Genomic DNA, 26052 nt, shown 5'->3' on the forward strand with positions numbered 1-26052 from the left:
TTTATCTAAAAATAACCTTTTTAGCGAAAGTTGCATAATCGAAACTTGAACTAAAGAAAGAAAGATGAAATATGAAAAACATGAACTCAAACTTTTTTAAAAATGGAAAAAATGTGATTATAGACTTATAAGTATGCATGGCCGGTCATTACCTAAAGCATAACAAACATGTTTGGAACTACATCTTCTAAGCAAAGCTTTCTTTCAAGTGTTTGAGTTCTGTAATAATTACTTATCAAATGCCTTTATATTTGAAAAACGCATAAACAATAGATCCAGTGAAACCCAACACTTGGCCCAAGACGTTTACCTGCATTACATCCAACATTTTGATCAGTGATGATCACATCATTTCCATGCTTGTCTCATGAGATGATGCAAATTCATTTATAAGATAAAAGTAAAAAATTAGTTGAGAAAAGTTTAGTATATAAACTCACCAAATCAAATGGAAGTCCAGCAAATATAAGCCAACCTAGTGTAATGGTAAATAGATCCTACATTGCATATCATTTATGGTTATCAATAAAATGACATTTGCGATTGGAATTTTGTGCAAGAACACTATATATACTCAAATAGAGAAAAGTGTGGTTTATGTAATTGAACCTAATCCAAGAACATGAAGAAGTACCTTCAGATTACCACATATTGAATGTGTTAGTGCAGAATTAAGGGTTGTGTTGAGGAACACAAAGTAATTTATCAAGAAAGCCAATATACATGAAAGACATATCACCACCTACAAAACATTTAAAACCAAAATTATTGATCCATAAAACAACTTTTCATTATTTTAAGTTGTGTACTTTTTTTTTGCCTGTCATTATAATTTGTCGTTATTTCAGGTGGTGACTATCACCACCTGAAAAGAATAAGAATAATAATAATAATAATAGGAAAAAAAAATGTTATAGATTAGGTTTACGCGACCATGAAGTATCCACTTGTAAATATCTATATGTTTCGCATTCTTGTAGATATTTAAAGAGATTGGTATAAACTTTCTTACTAATTAAAAGATTAACCCAGAAAAAAAAACAATAGTAAAAAGTACCTGAAAGCCAAGAGAGTAGAGATGAGGAAATGATAACATGGCTTCGAGTTCACCTTTCACAGATGTCCATAACAACAAAAATGGAATGCAAATGATTCCTGTTAATGTTAAAGAAGATGAGATCAGTTTAAACCTATGATTACAACATTTCTCTATAGAGCAAATGATTTGTTCTTTGTATTACCATTACACCACATTAGTCCAAAGATGTTGAGGCCACTAGATTTGCCTAAGAATATGTAGGAAACAAACAAAAATATGAAGAATGCAATATAATAAAAGTAGAACATAATGACTAGTACTCTCAATCCCGAGAACAGAGCATGTTATATATAAGATGCGAGAAATATTTACCGATACGTGCAATTAAAGCAAGGTAAGTCGCGGTACATATATTTGCTGTGAACACTAGTCCATACCCATAACCATCAAACGATAAGTCTCTTATTCCAGCGATTAGAGCTCCTAATATTATTATCCCCACGCTGAAAAAACGATTTGAAATTATACGTATCGCGAATTTGGTAAAACAAAGCTTACAACTATCGATGATCACGACACATTATAATTGAAGAATTTTAAGTATGTAATTACCTAAAGATGATTGAAACTGAATGTTTTTGACCAGAAAGAAAATATTCCATAACCATGGTAAAAAATATCGTAGTTCGCCGTAGCGTTGTGTACATTGGGACATTGATATTGCGTACGGACTCCATTGTTACAAGCTGTAATTAAAGAAAAAATAATAACACAAGAATTAAAATGTATGTTTTGTGAGATTAATTGAAGAACAATAAGTTACATTTAGAAGAAAAAAAAAATTATTGCATACCATATAAAATAGATATGTGAAAGCAAGAGGGATCGTCTGAAACAACCGTTTTGTTGAAACAAGAGTAAACAAATTGTTCTTGTTGTGCTCACTCTTTGATCCATCATTATTGAAGGATATGATTTTGAAATATCTCATCACATACAAAATTAAACAAGAAGAAAGCATCTGCAGCACAAAGAAAACATATATGAAAACAATCTACATACAAGTTTTTTTTTACCCGAACCGAAAATATTGAATCAAACAAACCGAGATTTTTTGGATTTTGGTTTGGTGTCGGTTAAAGGAAGAAAATCAATAGGAAAGAATTATAATATGCGCTCGGTTACTGGTTCGGGTCGGTTCAGCTTGCTCTAACCAACCCGTTACCCAAATTTAAGCAAATTACCCGCTTTACCATAAATTAACAGAACTAAAGCAACCCGATATAACCGAATTACATGTATTACCAAAAGTAAACCTAGTTTACCCCAATTAACCGAGATAATTAACCCGATATAGCTAATTTAACCAAAAACCCAAAATATTGGGTTCATTTCGGTAAGGAAAAAAAAAACCGAAAACCCAATACCCGGAACGTTATGTAATTCGGTTATTTTTTATAACATTTCTCAAATTCCGAACTACCCGAATATCCAAATTACCCGAGTTATCCAACCCGACCCAAAGTCACAGGCCTATATATACATCATACAGTGAAAAGTAATTAGTCAATTACCTGAAGTAGAGTTATGACATTTGCACTTGGAAATCTGTATGAAGAAAGTGCTGCTTTATTGAACATTACCAATAGAACTGCCAAAGTAACATGGATTTAAAACTTATATCATATTCTTGAAACAAATCATAAGAGATTTTAAAGAATCATTAGAACATATCAAAATGTGATTAAGATATATTTATACCAGCGGATGCCTGATGATGATAAAGAAGCTCTCTCTTTTTTTGTGTCTTCTTCATCTTTCGTTGATGGATCAACAACAATTGTTAACATCTCTTTCTCTGTTGACATATCTTATCTCTGTTGTTCTTTTCAGTTTTTACACTTTTTTGTTTTTGTTTTTAATCACTCAAATATCATAAAAGCTGTTAGATATATATATATCTAAAACTACTATCTATGTGTATTGAAAGCTGATACATGCATGAAATGGACACATATAAAAGCTCTATATCTAGAAACTTTTGATTTTTGCCAATCTATGATCATTTCCCAACAAGGAAAGGTATATTTTTTTAACTTTGTTTTTTTTTTTTTATTTTATCTTATACCAAATTTAAGGGCTTTTACACTTTGTTACACTTTGTTTCTTTTATTTAATTATAATAAAAGGAAAACTTATATATATATATATATACATGGTAACTTATATATACGAAATTTCTTGTAATTATAAATAAAGATGTACTGTATAAAAAAAAATTCAAAAATTACGAAAGAGAGGACGAGTTATGCTTTTGATGGATTTTTTTTTTCATCATATAAATAAATATTTAACAAATTAAATGTATTTTGTTTAATATATAAGATAGAAACTAAACGAAACCCTAATAAGTTAGGTAAAGAGATGACACATCTAAAGAAAAAAGGTAATTAAAGAGATAGCTCTCTCGTGTGCCACCTAAAGTTCTTGTTCGATTCAGAGCCGTATCTAAGCAATGGAACGCTCTTTTCGACGACAAGAGGTTCTTGAACAACCACAAGATGACGTTTAGGTTTATCATAGCAACCAAATGCAAGATTTATTCGGTAAGCATCGATCCTGTGATAGTGGTACGTGAGTTACCCTTAGGCACACCTGGTTTAGAATCTTTGCAACTTATAACTTTGATTGATTGCAATGACTTGTTGCTATGTGGCAAAGAGAGAGGAGCCGTTGTTTGGAACCCATGGTAAGGACAAAGTAGATGGTTCGAGTCGAGTTTAAAACATTCTCGTATGGTATTCAATGGCATAATATGCGACAATAAGAAATACAAGATGGTTGCTTTTACCCCTAGGAAGGAATATCACACTAATGACTTGTGGACAACCTATGACTTTTCCTCAGATGTGTGGATAGACCACAAGTCAAAAACTGGTAATGATAGTAGTAGTAGTATAGAATCTGTTAGTGTTGAAACTGCTGTATCCTTGAATGGAACTTTGTATTGGGTTTGTTTTAGTAACAAGAACGATCCCTTGTGCTACAACATTTCTAAATTCGATTTTTCGAGCGAAACATGGGATACTTTTTGTAATCTACCATGCGGGAGAAACCATGATGGAGATGCTCTTGTCCTTAGGGTCTTTATGGGAGATCTGTTTTCGTTGCTAAAGCAATGCATTGTCACAAAGAAGATTGATATTTGGGTGACAGAGAACAAGATTTACTCAGAGGATGGTGGTGGTGTGGTTTGGAAGAATTTCATGACTTTGTCAGATCCTAACTTGCCGGATTTAGTAGAGACTGTACGCTACTATCAGCCAAGTTATTTCATCGAAGGTAAGAGGCTTGTGGTGTGTTCTTGCGACAACACTGGTCAGGCTTGGATATATATTTTGGGGGATAATGAATTGATCAGTAAAACTCGTATAGATGATATGGTTAGGCGTTGGCCTTTGCACTGCACCTTTATTCCAAGTTTAGTACAGGTTCCTGATTGAGGCCGAAGCGAAGAACTTGCAGAGTTATAAGTTTAGTAGTCTTACATGTTTGCTTCTTGTTTGGTACGATATAGAGAAAGCTAAAGATTTAAGTTTTGGTGTTTTAAACTAGAGATTTCACTCTTTCTTTTTTTGGAAAAACAGATTTTTTGTGATAGTATCCTTACCAGTTTGGATGGCCAGTTTGTAGAGACAGTGTTCGTTTATATATTTCCTTACATGCTAAAATGTTCACTTGGAATGTCTGGCCAATTGAAAGCACTGTGAGAGGTTTAAAATGTTTAATTGTAAGGACAAGAGAAGCTTAAAAAAAAAGAAGGTGGCGCATTAATATTCATGGCTATAACGTTATAGCTTAAGTCATTCATGGCTTTTTTGGCTAAATTGCCTTATAGCCACGAATATTAAGGCGCAGCGCTACAAACATGAAAGTGGCTATAGGGATTTTTACTAGTATAATTAAGTGAATTCAGCCTAAAATGAATCAAAGAAGATCAATTTTCGTCTATAGGAAAGACTACATTTAATTTTGTCGATTTCTCTCTCTTACATGCACTTTAGAGATTGAATTTCATCTCCCTAGATGCTTTGCATGTTAAGCTACTATTATTGACGTTTTGGATATATTATTCTCTTTATAATGAGGTTATTGCTAAGCATGGGCGTTCGGGTCCGGTATTTCGGATTTTCGGGTATATCGGTAAAAAGGTCCCAGACCCATTCAGGTATTTATAGTATTCGGGTCGGTTCGGGTTACACCCAATAAACGAAATACATTTTGGAATTGGTTTGGTTTTAATTTTTTTATTCTATTTTTTTATAAAAAATCCAAAATCATCTGATCTTTAAAAACCCCCAAACTCAAACTTAAAACCCAAGCACAAAAAGAGACCAAAGTTTCAAAACTCACCAAAGATTAAAAAAAACTTACAACTTTATGTCTTAATAAAAAAAACCATGTTAACAAGTGTTTATAAGATTAGCCAAGATAATTCTTGTCTTCTTGGTGATAAAATCTTAAGGGTTATATACATTTACACAAAGGTTTATATACTATCGGCTTTGTTCGGGTTTTATTTCAGATTTCGGATAAAATACCCAATCGGGTTCGGGTATCCGAAGTTAATAAATCCTAAACCCATTAGGGTATTTTCTATTATCGGATATGAGTTCGGTTTGGATTTTTTGGATCGGGTTTAGGTATGGATTTCAGATCCATGTATTTTGTCTAGGCCTAGGTTATGCCATGAATAATAAGACTAAGTCTTTTGAATATTTTTTGAACCTTTGAGAGTTTTTATCATTTTTCGCCAATGGTGTGTAATATCAATTAGTTTGTTCAATAGTGTATAATATCCATTGATATTCATTATCCGTCTTGGTGTGTCATATTTAAGGGATTCAAGTTTCGTAAATCATGAGTCTTCCGCAGCTCTTGTGCGACCATTCCCTCCACCATCTTTGTTCTTCGTGGCATCACTGTCCGATGAACCTACGAAATATCTTCTCACCACCTTAGACTACATTGACTCCTTGGGAGGATCTCATTAGTTCTTAGCCTCTATTACGTTAGTATAAATGGCTAAAGGTGTTGGTGGTTGGGGTAGTGGTCGTGTGCGTTGTTGCGATAGGGGTATGGTAGAGCCTTAGGGAGCGACAAGAGCGTGGGCCAGAGTACCACGATAGACTTTGTTGGTGGATCGCAAGCGCATTAAAAAGGGTCGTTGGGTTGACCGAGTGTGGGTGTTGTGGGGGCCATATTGGCCAGAGGTGGTGCTGGTCTAGCTGGGGGTGTACCAGTGGGTATAGCCTAGAGCGGTTATACAGTGTGGTACCAGTGCATGCTCTAGTGGGACCATTAAAGGTTGAGAGAGTGCAGCCAAGGTTGGCTGGCGTGCAGTCGAGGTTGGCTGGCTTGGGTTTGCAGCTGGGGATTGTAGAGCTGGGGCTTGCGGGGGTGCATCCAGATGGGGTTGGTGTGCAGCCGGGGTTGCAGGTAGATTACAAAAAAGAAGATGAAGAATAGGAAAACGATGAATGTAAAGAGAAATAAGAAGACATAGGTGTTAGCAGCCACGTGAGTATGAGAAAACAAGATCGATTCATGATGCCCTTGATTTCATATGATTTTTAAAGACTATTAAGTAAATATATTTTTTTAATTATGTATTTGAAGAAAATTTTGCATTAAATAGTAATTTAATTTTTTATTGATTAACATTAAATAAACATCACCAATCGTATATAATTTTCACCAATATATATCAAATAAACCCATGTGTAGCGTAGATTTAAAACCTAGCTCCTCCACTGGAAATGGTGCATGGAAGAAGAAGGATATGTGTGATTTTAAGGGTAATTCTGTATTTTACCCATATTTTTAGAAGTTTTATTTACATGTTCGCCTCTTCTTCTTTGATTTAATATTTTTGTAGTCATATGACATGAAGCAAAAATGCTCTATTAGAAAAATAATAATGATAAAAACTCCACTTTATTACTTTATAATGATAATATTAATATTTAACCAAAACTACAACAACAAAGAAGCCCACTGCCAAGAGGAGCCATGCATGTCCCTGTAGTATCTTTTGGGAATTCAGGCGGTCCACATCGATCCGTACAATCATAGCTAAACTTGCATGGACCTCTAAAATTACACACTCCAGGCATAATATCGTCTGCCTTCAACAGTATACATCAAATTCCAACGAAAACAAAACTGTGATCATGAGTAGTGTATACTATATTTCTTTTTCCAATATAAACGAAATTATATATGTATTTTTCAACAATTTGTATGCGGGTGACTTATTGTTGCAAGTTGAAACTTTGACAAAGCCATTTTTGTTTGAATGATTTTTATTTTCTGGATCATGCCTACATATATATATACAAATTTGTTAGTCAACACTTCTACACCTTAATTGGTAGTAAATTTAATGTGTTTAGTAAATAAGATAAAAAGGGTAGTAAGCAACTATGTTTGTTTCTAGTCAAATATATGAATCTAGTCAAAGGGTAATACATTTTCATTTTAAGAAAAAAATCCAAATCCTATCTTAAGGATGATTTATTCCAAGAAAAAAAAAAGAGAAACAAATTCCTGCCCAAAACTAAAATAAAATCACTTCAAAACAATTCAAAATAAAGTGAGAAAACAGTAATGACATGACCCTTTTAAGACAATTTGTAGTTTATATGTAACTGAAATATGCTGGGGAAGTTTTTGATATTACTGTAGGTTAAATGGTGATGATGTGGTTTGGATAAACTTCATGACTTTTTCAAGTCCTAACTTGGATAAGAGGCTTGTGGTGTGTTCTTGCGACAACACTGGTCAGGCTTGGATATATATTCTGGGGGATACTAAATTGATCAGTAAAACTCGTATAGATGATATGGTTAGTCGTTGGCCTTTGCACTACACCTTCGTTCCAAGTTTGGTACCGGTTCCTGCTCGAGACCGAAGAGAAGAACTGGTAGAAACACAAACGTAGCTTTATTACATTTTTGGCTTCTTGTTTGGTACGTTATAGAGAAAGCTGCCTAAATTTGATTTGAGTTTTGGTGTTTTAAACTATAGATTTTGCTAATTCTTTGTGGGTACCGAAGTTAGCACTCCGGGCAAGTGGAACTTGGGCTTCAGGCCCACGACAATAAGGCCCGCTTCCGGGGCTTATTGCCCACTAGACGGAGCCCGGTGAGATGGCGAGGTTCAGAAGGCGTATCGAAACTGACGACTGTTCAGTCAACGGGTGCTTTAATGAGGATCGCGTGATCAGCGGAGCGGAGCTCGCAGGGCATTCAATGGCTCGTCCAATTTGTATAAATACCCGATAGGGGCAGTTGTATCGAAGGGAATTCTAAGAAATAGGCAATAAAACAATACTTTCATAATTTCGCTGCTACTAGTAATTTATCCGAGTTCGGACAGGGAATAAGATCCCACTCAAGTTCACTTCAACTATTCACGTGGATCCCAGCTCCCACATTCTTCACTCTTTCTTTTTGGAAAATTTTAGAAAAAAAACCATGAATTATTTAAGCTAGAGGCCATAGCCACAAATATTAAAGCACATGGATTAGTTTTACTATTATCTTATTATATAAAGTTGGGTTTTCAAAGTTAGTCATTAACAAGATTGTGACACATGTTAATTGAATTGATAAGATGTTGACATGTGTCAGATAATTAGTGGTAAGAAATTATTTAAATTAGTTTTCAAAAAAGAATATTTTCAAAATAGAAAAAAATAAAATAAAAAATTCAGGAAATAGAAAAAACAAAAAAAAAATCAGGAAATTTAACAATTACTTAATAGTTAACCCAAAGGAAAAACGATAATCATTATAAAATAAAATTGATAATAAAAATTATAAAAATTAGGTCTAAGGAATAGAAAAAGTTAACAAATAAAGAAAAAAATAAAATAATTTAGTCAACTATAAGTTAATCTTAGAAAATATGTACATTATCGTGAATTTCATGTAATATTTAAATATTTTTATTCAGTAAGTTAATCTAAATAAGTTCGTCATGAATGTGACATGTATCAATTGTATCGATAAGATATTGACATGTATAAATTTATGACATATCAAAATATTTTAAATTTAAATTTATAAACCTACAATAAAAAAATATGTAATTTTCTATACTTTCGTATTTAAAAAAAAATAACGCTTATCTCAACAACACTATAACTCACTTTTTGGGATTGATGTTAATTTTTAAGAAATACAATAAATTGCAAAGTAAAATAATATGCAAGAATAGTCTTTTAAAAAACTGGAAGTTAGGAAATAACATTTTTTAGGATAATGGTATAATCATGTTAAGGGTATAATATCTAAATTAAGTTTTTGAAAAATTTGGTAATAGCAATATTATGAAAAATGGTGAATAGCTCACAATTTTTTCGTGATCAATAATTTAACATTACTAGATTTTTTAGTGAATGTTTAATTACGATTTTTAAATATGTATGATACATAAATAATTTTTTTCAACAAAAAACAATTTAGTTACTTAAAATTTATCTCTTTTTGAATACTTTGGATATAACATTCACAATACAAATTTAATTTTAGTTTTAGTTTTGAAAATAAATAACCCTAGACGGGCCCTAATTAATCTATATTACAAAATATGATATTCAATTAATACTGATTATTTTTTTGTTAATGTTATAATTTCAAAATTTTAATACATGCAATATTTTTAGTTCATACGAGAAAACATAAATTAACCCGCGTTTTTACGCGGGCCTTATCTAGTATATTAAAATAAAGGGAAAATTCCATTAAAATTCTTCAACAAATTATGATAAGCTTTTTAATACCCCAACTAGTTTTTGTACCCAGAAAAATACTTTAACTTTTTTTAATACCCATTTTAAATCATCAAGTATGATTATTATATTACATTACATCATAGAGGAAACAGAGGTTAACGAAAATCAGAACGGATTTAGTATTCTATAATCAAACTAACTACAGTTAGATGGTAACTAAACATCGCTTATAGTAATTTAGTTAAGGAAATTATATGGAATTTTCCCTAAAATAAATTCTTTGTTTAAATAAAACATTCAAACTAGATTCAATGTTAATGGTGTAACGCCCCGACCGCCATCTCTCCAGTGGACCCCATGTTCACCACCAGCTCATGGGTCCACCTCTTTTAATAGGCCTCAAGTCCTCTCACTAGTCCCATGTGCCCATCATTATCCGACGGTCGGTTTGCTACGTCCAGAAGGCTTAAAGTCTTGTTTACCGATCCTACATATAACCACATGATATTTTCCTGTGTTTTGGCCTCACTCACACAGTTCCGACAACAACTTCCCGGTAGGTCACCGATCCATTGACTACTCCAGCATAATCACGCTTAACTGTAAAGTTCTCTCAAGATCCTTGACCGAAAAGATAAGTCCACTTTATTGACATAGGTGGCCAAATCAATTCATTTAACCTCTCTGCAAACTGGAGTCTCAATATTTTCCCCCACTAAAAGACTGCAACGTCCTCGTTGCGCACAACCATCGTCACCCCCTGACAGTGTGATCCCACCACTCCACACTTGTCTGGGTTCAGCTCTGATACCACTTGTAACGCTCCGACTGACATCCCTCTAATGGGCCCCATTTTCACCACCAGCCCATGGGCACACCTATCTTAATGGGCCTCACGTCCTCTCACTAGGTACATGAGCCCATCAATATCCAATGACCGGTTTGCTACGTCTGGGAGGTTTAAAGTCTTGTTTACCGACCCTACATATCAGCACATGATATATCCCTGTGTTTTGGCCTCACTCACACAGTTCTGACAACCACTTCCTGGAATGTCACTCATCCTTTGACTACTCCAGCATAAGCACACATAACCGTAAAGTTCTCTCAGGACCCTTAACCAAAAAGATAAGTGCACTTTGGTGACATAGGTGGCCAAATCAATTCATTTAACCTCTCCGCAAATTGGGTTCTCACAAATGGACTCTGTTCGGCTCTCGTTGTCTAGAAGTTATATTGAAAGTAGTTCCAAGTGTATTGACTTGACTCTCTTCTGTTGACAAGGATGAAAACACTTATTTCTTCTACACTTGTGAACCAAAATTTGGAATCGAGATAAACAAAAAAAACCTCATTGTCGATTTCGATTCTAGGTAACGATTGTGTAATCGATTCTGGGTAACGATTACAGTTCCTTCTCGCCTTGTTTCTTCTATACTTGCAAATCGCAGTAAATCTCAATGCTTATTCTCCGTTATCGTTAAAACCTCTCTAAGTTACACAAAAGAGAAGTTAAATCAGAGATGAAGGGCTGAACCCTACTTTGAGATTTTTGCCCCAATTTAAAACGATGTCGTTTTAATACAATAGGGAAACGACGTTGTTTTGAGCTTTTGAAACCAAAGGCAGTGCCACATCGATGCTTACGCGCGTGTCATGTGCCTTAGCTTTACTTAACGGTTGATTAACACTGTTTGAGTCAGTGTAGGATAATGGTAACGATTCAAAATCTAGATAATTAATTTGAATTATTTGAGGTTTTAGGTTGAAAAGCTCACAATTTGGTTGTCTAAGTAGAATCTTACACTTCTGAAATAGTACAGGTTGAAATATACCATTTTCCCGTGATAGAATACTAAGATTGTGGTATAATACTCACTCCTATTTCTTACGGCTTCAGAAAGTATAGCCAACGAACCCTAAATATTCATTTTTCTATATTTTGGACATTTTTTAAGAATGAAACTGTTTTTAGTAAATTTGGGTTAAAAATACATGAGGTTTTGAGATAATTTAGGTATTTTCTAATAGTTTGGACATGTCTCAATACTAAAATTTTGAGTATTGTCAACTTCGGGTAGTACAAATTCGAACCTCAAATACTTTCTAGGGGATAATTACTGAATCAAGGTTTGCAATATATTTGGCAATATTATGAATAATGGTGAATAGCTCGCAAATATTTTTGGTGATAAACAATTTAAAGTTATTAGACTTTTATAACCAACATTTAATAACGAATTTCAAGTATATATATACATATACAAGTTCAGACCAAAAAAAAACTCTTCACTAATTATAAATTTTCTCTAATTATTTTTTCTAAAAAAATTTGGATATTATTTTCTTGTAAGTTATAATAAAAAATTTAGTTTTAATTATATATTTTATTTAAAGATAACACGTCTAGGAATTAATCAAATCTTATTATATAAAGTATGGTTTTCAAAGTTAGTCATTAACGTGATCGTGACACGTGTCAATTGAATCGATAAGATATTGACATGTATCAAATTTAAATTTATTAAAATATTTCTTTTTTTTTAAAGTAAAGTTCTAATCCTATTACAAAAAGGAAATTATATAAGGTTGTATCATATCAAAATTTTGATTCGTTTCCGCGTCTAATGAGATAGAAATTTATAACCCCTATTTATGTTTTGAGGCCCTTTATTTTTCTGAATCCATGGCCTTCATTGAGATATCGACATATTCAATTCATTTATTAGGTTTTAACATATGTTTAAATATTTTCACTTTAATAACTTCAAATATGTGTATCATTTTCCTTTCTTAAAAAGGAAAACGCAAAACAAAAAGATGATTGCATAATATCAGTATACAAAAATATATTAGAAATTAAGAATACCAAAATAGATATTATTATTTTAGGTTATTATCAGTGTAGGTTATTTTAAAATCAAGGTTTATATAATAAGATAAGATAGAAAAAGCGAAAACCCTAATTAAGGTGAAATTATGTAACATCTGGAGAATCTTCCATGGAGATACTCTCTCGCGTCCCACCTAAAGTTCTTGTTCGCTTTAGAGCCGTATCTAAGCAATGGAACACTCTCTTTGACGACAAGAAGTTCCTGAACAACCACAAGATGACGTTTAGGTTCATCCTAGCAACCGAACACAAGGTTTATTCGGTAAGCATCGATCCTGTGATAGTGGTACGTGAATTACCCTTAGGCACACCCGGTTTAGAATCTTTGGAACCTGAAGACATGCACTACAAGAAAACCTGCGTTTTGGGACTACTTGTTGTGACTCTTTTTTCGGTCGCAAAAAAGAGCGACGCTATAGTGACCATTTTAGGGCAAATAAGCAACTATATCACATCGAGATGGAAAACCGTCAGAAAGTAACGACGAACATTTAAAGTCTCAAAAACGTCTCATATTTGCTTCTGTTAGGCAACTATTATGCGACTAAGCAAAAGTAGTCAGGAAAGGGTCGCTATGAGAGACTAATTTGTGACGCTTTTAATAGTCGGCAGAAGTAGTCGCAAATAATTCACAAAAAAGCGACGGCGTTGTAACTTCGTCTAGTTGTCACAGGTTAGTGGGAAAGAGGTAGTAAAATGTCGTTACAAACGTTGAAATGTGAAAGTTCGGTACAGCTAACTATTGCGACGCTATTTGGTATAGTCACAAATTAGTCGGTGAAGATGAGTAATTTCTATGTAAAATAATTTTTAAGGATTGCTTTGTAAAATATAATTTCTAAGATTTTTTTTAATTTACCAATATCTAATTCTGTTTATCTTCTTATATGCATAACATTGGCAATTTGGTTCCATATGATAAATACTACAAATATGTAAGCGGTTCAAGTCGTACGTATGTAATATTCTGTTTCAATAATACGAAGAGACAAAATAGTCGCAAAACAAGTCACAAATGTGTCCTAACATCGTCGGAAAGTGGTCTGTAACAGAGTGCAAACAAAACAAGATAGTCGTCGCATATAAATGACAACAGAGTCGCAAAATGTGACTCTGTTGTGACAAAGCTTTACTAGTCACAAAACAAAACTTGAATTATACACGATTTGGATAAATTCTGTTCTAATATATCACTCATAAATAATCAAATAGGTAGCATAGAGTACATATATTACTACTACTTGCAAAAATTAAGTTTATATCATTTTTTTAAAGGATTTTGCTAAAACCTCATCATTACCCTAAACCATCATGTAACCCTTTCATCATATTTGTTACTAATGAAAGCTTGGTTAGAAAAACACTCACTATGCCACTCTTACTTAGTTTTTAGAGCTAATGTCCATGAAATCAATGTATAAACGAATAACTAACCATTTTAACATATCTCATTACTCTAATTTCGAATTAACTAAATACGAGAGTGGCTAATTCGTCACAAAACAGTATGTAACTCTTTTGCGACTACTTTGCTTCAAGTTTGCTACTACGGATCTGTTCGTTACGTGGTCGCAGCGATCATGATCTGCAAATACAAAATAAACTGTGCCGTTGTTCTAAATATTAAAAATAGTCGCTGATCATCTTAAAATCTGTCGCCGTTGTCATTAAAAGAGTCACTCTAACTCTTGCTCAAAACTCCAACGACGATATGTTTTACGTAAACACACATTCGTTTCTTTCTCCTGCAATACCTCCATCAATACGTCACTGTCGTTATGTTCTGTCTTTAGCTGCCATCACTGTGGTTTTGTGCTTTTGCAGTCACAGTCGCTGCAAATGAGAAAACTTTCATTAGTGCGTCGGAAATAAGTCCCAAAATAGTCTCAAAAAGGCACAAGATAGGCGTCGCAAAAACATTACAAAAGAGTCGCACATTGTGACTGTTTTGTGACAGACATTCATTAGTCACAATACAAAACTTGAATTATACATGATTTAGATCAATATTGTTGTAATGTATCACTCATAAACATTCAAATAGGCAGCATAGAGTACATATATTACTATTCCTTGCAAAAATTAAGTTTATATCACTAGTTTTAAGGATTTAGCTAAAACCCTCATCATTACCCTAAAACAACATGTTAACCCTTTATTAGATTTGTTACTAATGAAAGCTTGGTTAGAAAAACACCTACAATGCAGGGTCTTAATTAGTTTTTAGAGCTAATGTTGATAAAATCAATGTATAAACTTATAACTAATCTTTTTAAGAAATCTCATTACTCTAATTTCGATTTAACTAAACTCGAGAGTGGCTAAACAGTCACAAATTCGTCTGTAAAATATTTGCGACTAAGTTGCTACATATTTGCTACTTTTTTGCTACATATTTTGCGACTAATGTGAGACTGCTTTTAAATTTCGATAATTTTTACAGATTTTGACTAAGTGTTTAACCGCTAAATATTACCCCCCAAATAATTATGTACTTACTCTTTTGGTACCTCATCTATCTTAACATTTTTGAAGTACATTTTATACTAAAATCTATTTTGGGTTATAACATTTTATTCTGTAATATTTACATAATCAAACCCTCGCCATTTGAATAAATAACAAAATTTTAAAGTAAATTTTATAATTAAATCAGAAGAAATCGCAAAATTGGGAAAATATTTATTGGATCAAAAATATTTACTAAAATCTCTCTCTAATAAAATATTTATTTATTCTTTAAACCAATATATATATATATATATATATATATATATTCAAAAATAAAATTCTTATTCAAAATTTCTGAAACAAATTCAAACCCTATATGAGAAATTCTAAAACTTACTTTATACTTATAGACTTAAAAATATTAATCAAAAAGTATAAAACCACAATTTACCAAAAGCCAAACTAGAGAAGGTTTCTCATTGGCTAGTCCATATTGGACTTTGGTTAATTCTCCACCATAGATAGAATAAATCCAACGGTAGAGATCTTTTCCTTTTTTTCTGTTTGGTGAAGACTTCTCCTCTTTCGTTCTTCTTCTCCGTCTCCTTTGTTCTTTTTCTCACCTCATTGAAATTTTTTTGTCGCACATTCCATTCTTCTCCACCTCCTCCGATTCCGACTTCACGACATCACACTCACTTCGAACCGTCGTAGCCCAGAAAGTTGACTGGTTTAGTTGCTTAATACTTCTCCCTCCGAGTCGTCTCTTGCTCCTTCTCTCTCGCCTCCATATGTGCGATTCTGAATTTGATTCATATATCTAAGAGGTTTGTATCTCATCTTTGGTTCATTTATCGAAACTATGTGGGATTTTCTTTGTTGCTTCTGAAATCTTTTCTTATGCTTCCAATGAAATTTTGTTTGGATCCAGATTTGTGAGCACTTGTTGATCAATTTAGGTTAGATTGATTCACTAGTTGTTCAATTGGTCTGTGGTGATTTTGTTAATGAAACGTTTGGAATTGAGGTGTAAGTAAATACCCAATGTTTGTTTTTGTTTCTGAAACCTACTGTTTTCTTTTCTTTTTTTTAATTTTACAGCTTGAAGCAACTACCAAACTGATTAGATCAGATCATTTAGTCGATTACACTGCAATTTCAGGAAATTTAGCTTGTCTATTAAAAGCGTTAGATAGACACATGGTGGTTATATATAAGAGAAAGCTACCACAGAAATTACGGGACAAAAACAGTGGTATTGTCATTGAAAAGCATTTGTTTTTATCTTCTTGTGCAGTTCTATTCAAAGCATAATAAAAAGATTCATGTGAAAGAAGAGGAAAGGACAACTATACATGCCAAGAAGCTGAGCTTAAGATGCTTAGGAAGAGTTTGAACTTCAAATCCACCCCGATGTCTACCTAAACCTCCTTAGGTGATGATTAGAAACTAGGTTGACGTATATATGTGTGCTTTCTTCTCCATGTAAATTTTTTTGCTGATTGTTTGTTTCATCTTTTTAGGGTTTTGTGGATTATTCAATTCTACTAAGGGCATCTGGAAATATAATATGAGAAAGGGGAGGAGCTCTCCGCCATGTACAAATCGCAAAACTAGGAAATCTCCTAGCCACCGCACAACCACGAGGAACCATACTTGCTACTTCAGCACCTTCTCCATCACCCTAAGAACTTTTTGCCTTCTCTTATGAACATGTTAGATCTTTAGAATGTTTCATACTGTGTAAGGCTTTGATTAACAACATTAGGGGTTTGATTAGCAACATTTTGGTTCATCAAATTTATATAATTTCAACATTTCTTTTTAGCTTTTGGAATCACAACAAAAGAAAAATTTGAGACAGGGTATATATGGTAGTAGATTAGCGTCTAATTAATTTTCAAAAACTCCTAAAGCGTCACTACGGGGTTGCTAATTTGCGACTACTTACAAGTCTGAAAACCATCTCAAATCTACGACTCAGCAACTAGTCCCATATCAGTCCCTATTATATATATATTAAGTTTGTCACAAAGTAGTTGCTTATTAATAGGGGTCACAATTTCGTCTTAAATATATGACTATTAATATCCGTCTTTAAACCGTCGCTTATATAGGACCATATATACCAGTCTCCACAGAGTCGCAAATATTCGACGTTATTGCGACCATTAAATTTAGCGACCGTTTTTTAGCGACCAACATGGATAGTCTCGCAATAGTCGCAAATAGCTGTTTTGCGACCCTTTTAGGACGCTTTTGGGGGTCACAAAATGCTTGTTTTCTTGTAGTGATGGTTGATTGCAATGAGTTGTTAATTTCTTATGTACCAAGGAGAACGGAGCCGTTGTTTGTAACCCTTGGTTAGGACAAAGTAAATGGTTCGAGCCGAGTTTAAAACATTCTCGTATGTGTTTCGACGGCAAAGTATACCACAATAAGAAATACAAGATGGTTGCTTATTCCTTTAACCCTGATAGATTTTGGAAAGTCTATGACTTTTGCTCTAATGTTTGGATAGACCGTCCCAAGTCAAAAACTGATGACGGCTATGTTAGTGTTGAAACTGCTGTATCCTTGAATGGAACTTTGTATTATGTTTGTTATACTAACGAGACCGATCCCTTGGGCTACAACATTAGTAAACTCGATTTTTTTAGCAGACTATTAGAATTTTTTTGTAATATACCTTGTGGGAGAAACCATGATGGGGATGCTCTTGTCCTTAAGGTCTTTAGGGAAGATCAGTTTTCGATGCTAAAGCAATGCATTGTCACAAAGAAGATTGACATTTGGGTGACCGAGAACAATATTGAGAATGGTAATGATGTGGTTTGGGTGAATTTCATGAATTTTTCATGTCCTAGCGTCCCGAATTTAGCAGTAGAGACCATATATTACACTCAGCCAAGTTACTTTATCGAAGATAAAAGGCTCGTGGTATGCTCTTGCGACACCTATGGTCACACCTACATCTATGTTTTCGGGGATAATTGGTTGATAAGTGAAACTCGTATTGATAATGTATCTTGGCCGTTGCACTGTACTTTCATTCCAAGTTTGGTACCGGTTCCTGCTCGAGACCGAAGATAAGCTTAGTTTTATTTTCTTGTTTGGTTACAGAGAAAGCTAAATTTGATTTGGCTTATGGTGTTTATTCGTAATCATTTTTTTTCTTTAACTAGAAATTTTACTTATTTTACTTTTATAGCAAACTAGATGAATGTTAGAGGACTCTATTTAATTCTCGTTTGTCCTTACTTTGATATGCAAGTAGTATTGTTGTTTGGGAAGACTATTTTAGAAAATTTCCAAACTTGTTTCGTTGTAGCGTGGAGCCTTAATTCGGTTATGAATCTAACTTAAGCCTGTTTGTTGACACCCTTTGTAGATGTAGGTCATCATTTGCTAAATTTTCCCTTGGAACACCAAAACATACAAATACAATATCAGGCCAATTGAAAGTTGGAACCGTGAGAGGTAAGACAAGCAAAGTGTTTGACGAATCTAGCATGAACTTCATTCCGCGTAAGTTGGCTTAAACTGTTTTTAAGTGTTAGAACTCGGGTTTCTTCTGGCTCTCCACAAAGAAAGGCAAAATTGAGGTTGTTCCGAACCTCGAGTCTAAGTACGTTTAGCATAAAAAAATGTGGCTTGAAAACTCGAGAGCATGATGCTATAACGACCAAAGCCTAAACCTGCAATAGTAAACTCCTTAAGAACGGATTTTGTGTAACCGACTTAGCGAGACAATACAAAGATTGCGGTACCACTATTGCTTACCGCTTTTAATGGTACTAGAATGATTCATAGTAAATAAAAGAAAAACTTATAGCCAAAGAACAGAACTTGTCCAAAGTCAAAAGATTAACTTTAAAATATTGATGTTTGGTTCTGTTGTTGAGTAGCTAGTCTAGTTTGCCCATTTCTCTGACGCTACATCAGAGTTTCCCTATTACAAAAGTCCCATGAACAAGTGAAAAAAAATAGACAGTAACTTTAAAATCTTTCTTTTGCAAATACACTATTTGGTAAAGAGTTACAAAGATACAGAGGCGAGAAAAAGACCGACATCAAGGGCCACATCAATTAAAAGAACGCGTCACCTTAAGTCCTTTCCGGAAATTAAATAGATCGACCATTAAAGCTCTCTCAGGCATGTTCATCATTCACGTGGTTTGGGACCTCGGGTTGGCTGTCCAGTGGCATGTACTGTGCCATTATGGCTCTGATCTCTGAGTCCATGTATTGCTGTGAAACCAGGAACATAACAAGTTCAAAACAATGTCCCCAAGCAATAGATACGGCAATGATGTAATGTTAGAGAAGAACTACGTTTTAACCGAGATCTCAGACCAATAAAACAGAAGAAACTGTTCTTTTGCTTTTACCACCAGAAGAAAGCAGATAAGAGAGGAGAAGATTAATTAAAAGCTTACCCTCAATCTATATTTGTAAACAAGGTACGCCCCAGCAGCTGCTAGTCCCAATGATAACATAATAAGCCAAACGGCTGCCCACGCTGATCTTACTTGTGCACCAGTCTTGCCTAAATTTCAACCAAAAGAACCAATGTAAGTTAGAAAGAGAGGCAACTTTTCTGAATACAGAGGTTAATTTATGCACGAGCATATCAATAGAAGTGTAGAAATCCAAGTTCATGAAAACTCACTGATGCAAGTGTCATGGTCTCTCATGTAGAGAAGGTCCCCACTACAAGAGCATTCGTAGCTTCCCCATGTGTTCTTACAGCTACATTCTGGGCACTGACATGCTTTCTTCTCCTTGCACTCATCAATGTCTAGTGAAGGAAGTACAGAAATCCTTAAGACGATGTTTATATAAATCAACACAAAGAAATACGGGTTCAAGTACGGTAACCCGAGTTTTAGCACATGTCTAACCTTCACATTTCTTAGTACCGTCTCCTTTAAATCCTGGAGGACACTCGCATTTAACACTGTCCTTGTCCTGAAGGTATTACATGTAGAGACATAAGTAGTTTACTATACGGTGAGATTGTGCAAAGTGAGTCAAAGTACAGATGAAACACAAACCACACAAGCAGAGAAGGCATGTCCATCTTTCTCTTCATGCCAACAACCTCCATTGTTAATTGTGCATCTCCCTGGCCCGCTTGCTGCAATAAAAAAACACCAAATAAGTATGAAATGTGATCAAACAGAAGCACATGAACAACAAATGCAATATCCTATTGTAGAAGTCAGCTCAATTTAGCCTCTTGTAGCAATTCTTTTGCTAGAGTTCACAGATCATGCAGCCAAGATTATATTTGTAACCCAACATCCAATTTACAGTTCATTGATATCTTTCCATACTGTAAGACCACAGAATGTAACACTCTGTAACATATCTGACTAATGTTGTGTCATTCTCGATTGCTACTGTATAACATAAGTCATCAGTCAACTTAATTATAAAAGTTTTATAAAAGATGACCCGAGCACTCACGCTCACAGTGGCTGTAACCATCCCCTTTGAATCGCACACCATCAACTATAGGGCACACGCATACTTTTCCGCGAAAAGTATCCTGAAAATAAAGCAGATTAATACATATAACAGAAATTCTTCCCAGGAATTATCACAATGTACCTTGCAAGCAGTTATGTTGGATGATTTATCTTCCCAGCAACCACCATTGTTATCTAAGCACTCGTTTGTCTCCATATCTGTCAAATGCAATAGAAGGTTGCAAATTTAAAAATTTACAATAAGCGTTTTTAACTTTGACCACTGGTGTACACTTTACATTCCAGCCATTTATACGATGATCGATCACTGGGCATGTAAATCAGAATTAAACTTATAAGAAGGGAAATCTTATTCTAGGCGCTTCGAGTATCGAGTTGGATATTCTAGGTAAGGGTATGTAAAACATACCTGTGCTGAGACATATAGCTGGTTCAGTTGACTCCTCAAAACCGGAGCATAGAGCCTTGAGTACTGCACTCTTCTCTAACTTGCCTGCAAGAAAACAATTAAATAACAGCCTAAACTACATGATCAAGTCTAAGTTGAACACTGCAGGACAAACCTCGGTACTGTCTGTTGTTGACAACTAAGGTGGGCAATATGGTAACATCACCCCTTGAACCCTTGCCAACCTACATAATATAAAATGTCAACCCCAAATGGTTACTTAAAGAACATGATTATTAGATGCCCAGAGGAAAATTCAGGTGTAATAGCGGTAATTTACTTGAGCGTCTTGTTCTTCCTTTAGAACTGGATTGTCCATGTCAGCATCAGGGTCTCCCATACACTTGTCAATTTTTTTGCTATCGATACCTGTAGAGATAAACGTCGAAAATATGACCTCAGTCTCCCAAGAAAATTGCTTTTCTTTAACTTTCGAGACCTGTAAGAAGAAACACTCACCAAGAGATTTGATAACAGACTCAGCACAATCTTTGTTGTATTTCTTTTCCTTCATCGGACATCTGATCTGGAAATCAGTGACGTAATCCCACCAGACCCAGGGTTTCCTGGTTTCATTTGCCACCTTGAAAACACAAAGCTGTCTCAAGTTTTCAACGACCACGTCTTTGCCATCGTATCCTGAGCTAAAATCCTGCTCAGGATCAGGAGCGCAGTATCGTCCCTTGTTGATACACTGAGACTTGCACTGCCGGCTCAACGTGAAAGCGTGAGGGCAATACCAGGTGATGTAATGAGGTCTAAATTGAGTGAAACCACCTTTCTCGAGAATTTGAGCCGCACCTTTGAAATCTTTTACAAATTCCATCAACATATCACACTTAACCCCACATTCATCGTTGCTGTTGGTCCACAATTCATACTCAACACGGTCATCAGGGTGAGGAACAGCCTCTCTCCAGTCAAGATTCAAGTTGACCATATCCCCTCCACTAATCGCTTTCTTCAGCTTCTCACCAAAACCTTTAGTAACAAGAGCAGATGGTATAGTGATATTCTCAATGTATTTTGCAGACGAAACATCCTCTTCAGGTGTATCCATAGTAATCAAAGGCTCATCAACATTATCTGCCACAAGAACAGCAGAAGCACCAGCTTTCTGTGCATTCCACACCTTCAACGCGAAAAAACAATCTACACAACAACAAAACATTACTGTCCACCATTAAGCTAACTAAGTCGTAGATAAGTTCTACACACTCAACGAACCAGACTATCACAACCTAGCATCTAAAATCTCTTAACTTACTGATGAGAAAACTTATCCCAAGCTTCAATCTAAATCCAAAATTACATAAAGACTACTAAATCTAACATCAATTGTGCTAAATCAATCAAAAACAACACAAATTGAGGGAATCAACTCAAAATCGATACCAGTAGTGAAATTAAAGTACCTCCACGATCAACTAAGAGAAACGTAGGCAAAGCACCAGGCTGAGACTTAAACGAAATCGAGAAATCGCTAAACTCTTTACACGATTTCTGATTCTCTTTAGGGTAAACCACCGTCCCCGCCATACTTCCACCGTACTGAGGAATCCCGAAGTTTCCAATCGCACTATCATGAGTTCCTTTTATACTCTCCGGCGAAGTCACAGATAAACTATTCTTCTCCACCACGAATCGAGCCTCGCTAAAGGAGGTTATCATCAAAAGGGAGAGAAGCAGCCATGGGAGAAAACACAGAAGCTGCTGCTTCATCTTCGAGATCTCCGCCTCAAATCAACTCGAACTCAAACTCAAAGGATTCAATCAAAGATTAGAGAGCAGATCATTCAAAACGAGATGATTGAATTTGAAATCGTCGTCGTCGTCTTTGTCTGTGCTAGATGATTGTGGATTCGTGTGTGAAAGAGTTGGGAGAAAATAGAGTTTTCTCGAGTGTTTTCCCGAGAAAATAGAGATTTTTTTGTTTGTTCAACGTCTTAGATGGGAGTGGAAGACTAAAGACGAAGACGCAGAGTCAAAAACTCAAAGACACATATCGACGACGAAACTAATTTTTTTTAATAAATTCTTATCGAGACAATGTAAATACAAAATAAAACAATTTATAAATACAAATATGTCACACCAAATCTATACAAAATAAAAATTGGTCACGCCAAGTAAATAAAGTAGTTGTGTATATTATATACTTTTGATTTAAAACTCAAATATAACTACATTTTTTTAAATAATTATATTGATGTATATATATATTTTATATACCAAATTTCTACCCAAAAAGTATTTTTGAATAGTTTTTCGACTTTATCTTTATTTCTAAAAATTTGGATATCAAAAATAATATGTAATATAACCGTTTTTTCTTTACTACTAAATTTTTATAAATATAATTTTTCACTACAAAGAGTTTAAGTTCATTTATAAAAGTTTTAAGACTATAATGTATGTGATAATAATTTTTTTAATACAAATACGTATAACACTATATTGTATATTATCTCTGAGCTCGTATTAATAATCTAATTTATTTTTGTAATTGAAGAGTAAAATTAAAAGAATAACGATAACTTGAATTTTTATTTTTTTTGCAGTAAATCTGTTAAAAAACAGTTTCTAAATTTTTTAAAAAAAAACGCCATAAATATAACACTATATTATTTTATAATATGGGTTTAATTATACCATCATTAAGGACAAGCTTTTACGCTTAAATTTCTTTGAAATATTCTTTTTAAGCCTAAGAGCTTGCCATTAAAAATGCCCTTACTCCTCGAAGGAGCTATTACTCCTCGAAGGAGCTAACCAGGAGCAATTCTTAACGTATGGGATGAGTCACCACCACGCACCAGGTGGTCCAGGTCAGTTCACTGTCTATTTTTTTTCTTTTATATATGAGTATTTATTGTAAACTCATTTAATAGTTTTACTCTTACTCATTCAAAAACAAATAAAAATCAGGACCCAGCTAAATAAATTTCTAGATCTACACCAAACATTTAGTATATTTATTGGCTTGAAATGGTATACAGATTTTTAGTGCACAAAAAAAACAAAAAAAAAAAAGAAATGGTATACAGTTTTCTTTTCTTTCATGATTTCACGTTTTGAAACACGTGATTCTTTTTAATACATAAAAACATATTGATCACAAAAACTTACACTTAAAATGTAAAAATTATTTTTTAAAATTTATTTACCATATTTTTTTTCCTTTTGTTATCTTTACTAGATTTTAACCCGCGTTACACCGCGGGACGATATTCCTAAAATGTATTTTTTATTAATTTTCTTTGGTATATAAGAGTGTACAACTATATTTTGATTGTTAGTTCTATGATTTAACCCGTAGAACATTATATGATAATTTATTCTTTATATAATCGTAATTTGATTAAATTAATTAAATAAGTATAATATTTAAAATAATGAAATGATATTGACATAATATTCGTTTACATAGTATAATTTCATATTAAAATATTTTGTGAGTTATACTATAGTAGACCACCCGTAAAAATATCTATAATCATAATTATGTAAATTATAACCCGTTCCATCATATGAACATCCGTTTTTGTATCGTTTGAGTAATATACATCCGTTTCTAAAAATTCAAATTGCAACATATGCAACAAAAAAAATATTTTATTATACATATGTTTATGTAATAATATAAATTTAAAAACAAATAAGATCATATAAAAATGTTGGAGAAATATTTGATTTATTAGGGAGAGATTTTAGGAAATTTATGAAATGTAGTAAATATTGATTTCTAATTTTGCAATTTTATTATGATTTAATTATAAAATTTATCTTAAACTTTTTCTATTTAATCAAATGGCAAGGAGTTAATTATGAAAATATCACAAAATAAAAAGGTAGAACACAAAAGGTACTTCAAAAATGTTAATATAGATTTACCATATTTTAAAAATTATAAAATTTCAATAGTTTTGATCGAAAAATTCATTGATATTCAATTTACAATTATTGACGTTTTTTTTATACAACTCTTTCACAATTCCTTTTTTGATTGAACGTTAAATTTAATCAACTAAAACACCTTGTTTATAATATATGCATTTTATTATATTTTTTTTTAAACCCTCATAGACAAAAAAAAATTTGGAACTATTTCATAATTCATCTATCATGAATCGTGTAGAGTCCTGTTTTTTTTCTTTCTCTTTAATTTAGTTTGTAAATGTTAATTTTTTATCTTATTGGGATTTTTACATCTCTATAAGCATTGTAGATAAACCCAAAATGCTAACCTCACATATCTATAAGTCTTGTATATGCATGTTTAAGATATACTGTATGTAAGAATGCATTTCACACCTCTATTTTTGCTTATAAACTCTATTTTAGAATAAAATTTGATCCAACCCATTTATTTTCACCTCTAAAATTGAGATTGTTATGTTTAGAGGAACTCTATTTTTTTTCTCAAAGAGTTGAGCCTTTTTTTTTTTTTTGTAAAAGTAATCTTTTAATTTTTAACTTTTGATAATCTATATCTCTCTCAAATAACAAATGTAAGTATTAACAAATGTAAAACTCAAACCATCTAAATATCTTGTTTAAGAACTTTTCCTATATGTATTATTAAGAAATTTGAATTTTCTAGGATAAATATCTCCATGTAAATTCAGTCTTTTCCTAAACTCCAAAATTTCACCAGAACACACACACTTTTGCATTTCAGTGTATTGTCTTTTTTCGTTGGGGTTTTAACACATGTTTTAAACACACTACGACTTTTTTTTTCTAATTTGTATTATTCTTTGAGAAAACAAAGAATGATTAAACTTTAGAAATAACATATTGTATTATTTATAGTAACTGTTTTGTCACATGGAAAGAGGCAAAGAAAAAAAGAAAAAGAAGAGTTCACATTAATAAGATTTTCATTTTAATTCTTTTAACAAAAACAAACTAAAGATCTTTAAT

At 33.4% G+C, this 26052-nt stretch overlaps 2 protein-coding genes, 1 long non-coding RNA gene and 2 pseudogenes across 3 annotated transcripts; 3 read left to right on the forward strand and 2 right to left on the reverse strand.

Moving 5' to 3' along the window:
- Nucleotides 1-235: 235 nt before the first annotated feature.
- On the reverse strand, nt 236-2907 carry LOC111831484 (nucleotide-sugar uncharacterized transporter 3). Its single transcript, XM_023785873.1, is given in 10 exon segments — nt 236-310; nt 441-497; nt 635-742; nt 1058-1155; nt 1242-1286; nt 1412-1542; nt 1652-1785; nt 1893-2060; nt 2614-2728; nt 2801-2907. Coding segments are annotated over 10 exon segments (1038 nt in total).
- Nucleotides 2908-3097: 190 nt separating this feature from the next.
- Nucleotides 3098-4542, forward strand: LOC17892832 (annotated as a pseudogene).
- Nucleotides 4543-12818: 8276 nt separating this feature from the next.
- Nucleotides 12819-18276, forward strand: LOC17892389 (annotated as a pseudogene).
- LOC111831592 lies at nt 15768-17010 on the forward strand. Its single transcript, XR_002834685.1, has 3 exons — nt 15768-16010; nt 16481-16618; nt 16707-17010. It is a non-coding gene; the product is annotated as an uncharacterized LOC111831592 (long non-coding RNA).
- A 756-nt stretch (nt 18277-19032) lies between the features above and the next one.
- Nucleotides 19033-23103, reverse strand: LOC17892862 (vacuolar-sorting receptor 4). Its single transcript, XM_006300154.2, has 12 exons — nt 22542-23103; nt 21586-22278; nt 21407-21495; nt 21242-21311; nt 21088-21171; nt 20800-20876; nt 20656-20737; nt 20241-20323; nt 20088-20154; nt 19856-19984; nt 19623-19732; nt 19033-19434 (listed from the first exon to the last, which is right to left on the reverse strand). The coding sequence occupies exons 1-12, from the start codon at nt 22846-22848 to the stop codon at nt 19336-19338; spliced, it is 1890 nt and encodes a 629-aa protein (XP_006300216.1). The 5' UTR covers nt 22849-23103; the 3' UTR covers nt 19033-19335.
- Between the last annotated feature and the right edge of the window lie 2949 nt (nt 23104-26052).

The sequence above is a fragment of the Capsella rubella genome, unplaced genomic scaffold, assembly GCF_000375325.1.
Source record: "Capsella rubella cultivar Monte Gargano unplaced genomic scaffold, Caprub1_0 scaffold_3, whole genome shotgun sequence".
Lineage (NCBI taxonomy): Eukaryota > Viridiplantae > Streptophyta > Magnoliopsida > Brassicales > Brassicaceae > Capsella > Capsella rubella.